We start from the raw sequence: 6,220 nt of genomic DNA, 5'->3' as shown, positions 1-6,220 counted from the left end.
CCCCCACCCCCGGCCCCGGTAAAGGTCTTCTACACAGCTCCTCAGACTTTTCTGGGGGATGGGGGGAGGCAGAATATATAAAAGTAAGGAATAACATCTTTAAAACATTACCAGGTTTTGAGGTGAAGTGAAGTCACCTTCCTGATCTGTTTTTCTCCACAAGGTCCTTAGAGATCATTTTTACTGAAATCAAGAGAAACTAGAGCAGAACTGTGCTGAGAAAAGCATTTCTTTCAGGCCTCAACACTCTTTGTAGACAAGAGGAGGATGAGGGCRGCGAGTCCATGAGACTGACAACAAAATACTGGCAGTAGGGCAGGCAAAACAGACCAAGGTGTGGGTGATCAGTCACAGCCATAGCAGCAAAGACAGCCCAAATCTCTGAAACCAGTAGAGGTGGGACAGTAGAAGCTGGCACAATTTGATTTAACTTTTCCCTTGGTTCATCTTCACTTCAAGAGACTGGCTTTTTGAGGAGATTAATAAGCTATCCTGGCCTACCTCTTTCACTCTCTTTGTGCTCTGAGTAGATCAGGTTGTCTCAGCCTCGAGACACTTTCCATTTGCATGGCTTTAAGCCTCTCCAGTGTCGCTGTCCCCTCTGGTGTCTCCTACAGCTCCTCGTCTGATAGGATCAGAACTCTTTTCTCAATGTTTTTGCTCTTTCTGCTGCTCAGTCCCTCTGCCTTGGMCACCACGTGCCCGTTCTCTCCAGGCACTTTGCGGTCTGACTCCTGCATCGACTGCTGGGTATACTGCTGGTATGTGGGCGAGAAGTTGTGAATTGCATCCTGCACGATATCCTGGGGGCTCATGGTCTCCTTCAGCCCACTCGAGATGCTCTGCATTGGGGCAAGGTTTGCTGAAAAACAAGGAGAGCAGAAGGGCCAGTGGTGAGAGAGCAGACACTGCCCGCTGGCCATAGGTGGCTAGAGTACAGGAGAGGATGAAGACAGGTCTTGAACACAGGGATACATCAGAGCACTGGGACACGGTCAGAGAGGAGCATGTAACAGCCTGAGTACTCCAAGCCTGCTGACCGAAGGAACATTTTTAGCCTAATTTCTCTAGAAATTGGACATCAAGGCCCCATCAAGGGCCATGTCTCCCTATGGGACAGAGGTGGCAAGCACAGAGGAGTGGCAAAGCAACCCTAGCTCCGTGTTTCTGAGTTGCTTTTAAGAGGATGGACCCTCTCCAGCAGCATGTTCCATAATACCAATTCCCCTATTCTGGGCTCTCTTCTTATCCATTCACTGTGGCTCACAAATGTCGCAAAGGAGGAAGGAGAGGAATCTCATGGAGTGCAGGAGAAGGAAATTCCTCTAGCGGTTTTTACCATGCTGTGAGGAGATTCTCCTCCTTCCTTATTCACCAGGGAGGGAAGGAAAAGAGGGAGCATTACCTGTTGAATTTTCTTTCTTCTCTCTGTACACCTGGCAAGTAAACGCATAACGCAGAGCAACCGAGGCAAAAACCATCTCAATACAAATGATGAAGTTCTGGTAGCCAGCAGACACTGTCCCAGCTCCCACTTCCTTCCCATCAATAACCTGAACTTCAGGGATTACACCACATTTCTCCAGGATTGCCAGTAGTGTCCCTGTGAGGCAGAGGGAAGGGGATCAGCTCTGGTTGTGCACCCCTAGGCTGCAGGCTGCATCCCAGCCAGCATAGTGCTACAAGAGGAGAAGCACTGGACACCCGTGGCAGGGACTCACCTTGCCAGAAGGAGAGGAAGATGACTGCTTTGATGGTGATGAACTTAAGGACTGGTTCAAACGGTCGCAGAAGATCCATGGTGGCAAAGTAGAAGAGGAAGAGGGCATAAAGTGCTAGGCTGACAGAGAAGTTGTAGATGATGGTGATGTAGAGATAACCACTGTGGACACTGCAAAGAGAGAGTGCTGCTGTCCTGGGCTGCAGAGAGCGACTGTGACTGGTGGCCAAGTCGCTGCAAGTGGAAGGGGGAAGAAGGAGGAAGCGGCAGGAGAAGCCGCAGCTGCGGTGAGAGGCACAAACATGCTGGTCAAGCTTGGCAACAGCATCTCCTCGAGGTTGGCAGCCACGCAGAGCTGGGCTGGGCTGCAGAGCAGGAGCCAGGGTAAGGCAGGGCAGCCCTGGTGGCTTTCGGGGCTCTCTCAGCCAATAGAAGATCAGACACTGTGCCAAGGACAGGGACCTTCTGGGAAGTGCATGGCTTCATTCCAGGGACTGGAGGGAGGGCACAGCTTAACCAGGGAAGAAGAGACAGGAGGTAGCAGCGGGAGATGTTTCCTGTGTTAGAGGGGCCTTTTTTATCACAGCTCATGGGAGTTTGGTCCTTGGTGCATTTAAGGATGGAGAGTGTTCTCCTGTGCTTTGCACTGCTTGTGCTTCCACCAGTGGTGGAGCAGCTCCCCAGGGAGGTGCTCACAGAAGGGTGTCCATCTTTGGGGATACATCAAGGACCCATCCTTCCCCTTCACCCAAGGGAGATGAACATCCTCCTTCCCGACCCCCCAGGTCCAGCCTCCTCACTTGAAGTCCCCATCGTGGTACTTCCCAAACGCCTGCAGGATGATGGTAATGATGGCCATGAGGGGTTTCACAATGCAGAACTGAAGTGTGGCCTGTACAGAGGAGAGAGACACTGAACAACCCTGGGCGGGAAGATGTGCTGATGCGCTCCCAGTGGGGAGCAGAGCTTGCTACCCACCAGCCAACATCTTTACTCCCAGGACAGAAAGACACAGAGAAGATGGGTTCTCCACTGCCTTAGACTGAGTGGGCAGGAGTGACCAGCGCTACATACAGTGGGAAATAYGAGCCAGTTTCGGTGTGCAGCCCTGCAGCGAAGGAGCAGGGCTATACCCTTGGAGCTGCCACAAAGGGCAGCGTATCCAATCCCAGGGGTGAGACCTGGTGGCTTGAGGATAGACCCRTGCCAGGATCTGGCTCGCAGCAGAGCCCTGGAGAGCTAGAAAGCCGTTCAGGCTAACCTGAGCCTGGACAGAGATAAAATCTCAGCTCTGCAGTGGGAGGAGACCCTGACTCAGCAGTGAGTCAGAAGCAGGGACAGCCAGTGCAGCGTCCTGCTGCTGGCCAGGTGCCTGCGGAGCTGGGTGAGCTGCCTCCCTCAGCGGGAAAAAAAGCGAAGATCTCCAAAGAGCAGGGCAGCAGAACCCCCTTGGTAAGGTCTCAGGAAAGAGACTCACTTGGAGGCAGCTGCCCAAAGTACCTCACCCAGAGAGCTCGCTGCCAGGTACCCACCTGCTTGCAGAAGCGCAGGAACCCAATGGAATAGGACATGCCCTGCAGGCAACAAGTCCCGTAAAAGCAGCTGGACCTGGAAGGAAAACCCATAGAGAAGCCATGGGGGCTGGTCGATGGGGAAAGCAGGTGGAGGGCCAGGGAACTCATGGCACTCCGTGACTTACGCAATGGGCTTCCCTCGGATCTCTGTCATGATGGTGCTTTCCCCGCCGAGGTACTCAAAGCACAGGCTCAGGAAACTATAAATCACAAAAGCTGGCAAGGCAAGGACAGACAGGATCAGCAGGGCTGATGGAGAACCAGGGAGCTATTGCATTACATTGCACATCCCTTTCTACTCAGATGTTTTCTCACCCGCCCAGCACAGCCTCCTGGCAGTTTGAGGATTTGGGACATTGGTCAGTGTTTCCACGTGGGTGGGAACTCAGTGAGAGGAGTAGCAGGTCAAATCTGCGGCACCTGCTCAGCAAGGCAAGTTCTTCCAAGCAGGGTCAGACACACAGCCCCATGTGCTCAGAGTGGGTGTGTTGTGTTGCAGACACAGCAGCATTGCCCTGCACGCACAGACCCTTCATGCTGTGCACATGCATTAGCTGGATATTCCAGCAGTGCCAATCCTCATGCACAGCCACACAAAGCAAGGCAGAAATCCGCTTGCCAGAGACAGTCTTTGTGGAAGAACCTCAGAAATGCCAAAGGGCAGCTTGAGAAGCTAGTGCCCAGCAAAGAACAGATYGTGTGGTCTTGGGAAGTGAGAAACTGGCTCTGGGATGCTCTCCACAGCTCATTCGCAGTTAGTTCATTTCTCCTCCTGCTCAGAGACCTCAACAGAGTTTTCTTAGACCCCATCATTTATTTTTCATGATCCCTTGCTCCAAATCCAACATAATACACATGCCCACAACATTCTGTTGTCCAGTGGGAGGGCAACAAAGTCAAAGAGCTGCAACTCTCACAAGCTTCCCCTGCACCTCAAAACATCTCAGCTGCCCCAATTTCTTAGATAAAGCTATGCATCTCCAGACAACTTTGCCTTCTGCTTTAGATTTTTCTACTTCGAGGAGAGCCAGAAAACCCCTTCCCTGTAGGGCATGAACAGACGTTGCACTCCCTCAAGCCTATGGGCAGGCAGCTGAGAGACAGCAGCTTGTGTTTGTCCACGGACTACCTCCCTCCCTGCCCCAAATGCCACCAGAGATTCAATTTTGTATAGTAAAAAAAGACATTTGGGCAGGACTATGAGAACAGGAGTTTGAGGGAGAAGTTCTTACAGCTCACCACACCTGYGCCGTCAGACATGCTGCTGAGGGGCAAGGAAGGGTAAAGCCTCCTTACGGAAAAAGCCTGACTTAAAGAAGTAAGAGAGGTGAAGAAGACTTTGTGCGATCCTGGATGCACCAGAGACACAGGCAGTGGCATCAAGGAGATGACTCCTGTTTTGCTGTAAGCATTCCTGCCACAGTGGCCTCCCCCCATGCTCACCTTCATAGCAGTCACGCACCGAGTCAAAGTACACATAGTACTGGTGGCTCCCAAGGAGGAGGAGGCTGAGCCAGGAGTCAAAGGCATAGACGGGCACGATGAAGAGGATGCGGATGATGTAGCGCTGCTCCTTGGGGATGGTGTAATTCCTCAGGTGCATGTAGATCTGCAAAGAAGGAGACCACGTCCAGCAGGCAGAGAGGAGGAGAAATACCCTGCCTTCAGCCTCAGGGCTGCAGGAGGCTCCACTCATGCTGCCTTCCTCTGGCTAGCTTTCCACCTCAGAACCATATCAGTGAAGAGACACTCAAGCTCATCTCCATCCCAATCCCCAGGGCGATCCCTGCCCTGGAGCACTGCCCACGAGGCCGGGAGGGAGCAGAGCCATGCAGTGCCAGGGAGGGAAGTGTCTCGCAGCCGCCAGGACCAGCGTGTGCCACCCCTGGTGCCAACCCCAGGGCAGCCCCGTCCCAAGGACTGGCCACTGCAGTGTCCAGGCTGAGTTTGGCTCTTGGAGGTGTCCACATTGCTCTGGCATAGTCCTGCTGGGTTCAGCGTGCAGATCCATAGCAATACCAAAAACTTGCAATCTGGCATGACATTTCAGGGCACCCCACAGAGGGAGCCCAGAGGCACAGGTCCAGCACGCAGTCACATGGCAGGCAAGGGAAACGAGAGGAGAAACACAGCAGAGCTTCAGGCTCAGTGCATATCTCCCGGCAGCACTGAGGCCTTGGCTATCATCTCCTGCCTTGAGGAAGCTCCTGCAGCAGCACCGCTGGGCAAAGTGCACCCTCCTGAGCTGCAAAAACCTGCCTCCTGACAGCAGAGACAACCCCTCCAGGAAGCAACCCGGCCTGGGACTGCCTTGGCTGCAGCYAGCAGTGCTAGACCACCAGCACTGGCATGAGGAAATACTTATCCGGGGCTGAGGGAGGGACAACAGCAACTGCAATGAGCCCACAAGCAGTCAATAGGTTTTACGCTAATGTTAATCCAAGCACTGAGGGCTTGAGACCCGCAGGGCTGCCGGTACCTGGTGGAACGTGATGATCAGCGCTGACCACACGAAGAGGCCGGAGATGACCTGTGCCGCTGCGGTGGTCAGGAAGAGCTGCCTGCTCTCCTGGGAGTCATTGCGGGCGGCTGCGAGCAGGGAGCCGTCCGAGACGGTGAGGGCCAGGGGGCCGGGTGCCACGGTGGAGGGCAGGGCATGCGTGGCGTTACTCATCTGCGGGAGGGGAGAGCAAAGGTGAATGCGGCAGCCGCCGTAGCACAGAGGTACCGACCGGTTTTCTCCTCCCCACACCTTTTTGCAGGGCGCCTCTGGTTCCTCCAGAGCTCCTCACAAACCAAACTATTCACTACAGCCAGGTCTGCTTTTCCCGACGAGAAAATTCAACCATCCTTTGAGAATGAACCCTCGTTTCTCCAAGGATTTGTATGTGGTCCTTGCATCCCTCAAAACACACACTTCTCCCCA

At 53.8% G+C, this 6,220-nt stretch overlaps 1 protein-coding gene across 1 annotated transcript; it reads right to left on the bottom strand.

Moving 5' to 3' along the window:
• Nucleotides 1-207: 207 nt before the first annotated feature.
• TMEM184A (transmembrane protein 184A) lies at nucleotides 208-5,979 on the bottom strand. Its single transcript, XM_085301175.1, has 8 exons — nucleotides 5,774-5,979; nucleotides 4,738-4,903; nucleotides 3,420-3,510; nucleotides 3,253-3,328; nucleotides 2,521-2,612; nucleotides 1,722-1,891; nucleotides 1,406-1,603; nucleotides 208-862 (listed from the first exon to the last, which is right to left on the bottom strand). Exons 1-8 carry the CDS (start codon nucleotides 5,966-5,968, stop codon nucleotides 612-614), a joined length of 1,239 nt encoding a protein of 412 aa, XP_085157301.1. The 5' UTR covers nucleotides 5,969-5,979; the 3' UTR covers nucleotides 208-611.
• Nucleotides 5,980-6,220: the final 241 nt, after the last annotated feature.

Source organism: Rhea americana, unplaced genomic scaffold (genome assembly GCF_003343005.1).
Source record: "Rhea americana isolate MKP2758 unplaced genomic scaffold, rheAme1 scaffold_10, whole genome shotgun sequence".
Taxonomy (NCBI): domain Eukaryota; kingdom Metazoa; phylum Chordata; class Aves; order Rheiformes; family Rheidae; genus Rhea; species Rhea americana.
Note: the sequence above shows the minus strand (reverse complement) of the source record. Positions and strands in the feature narration are given on the sequence as shown.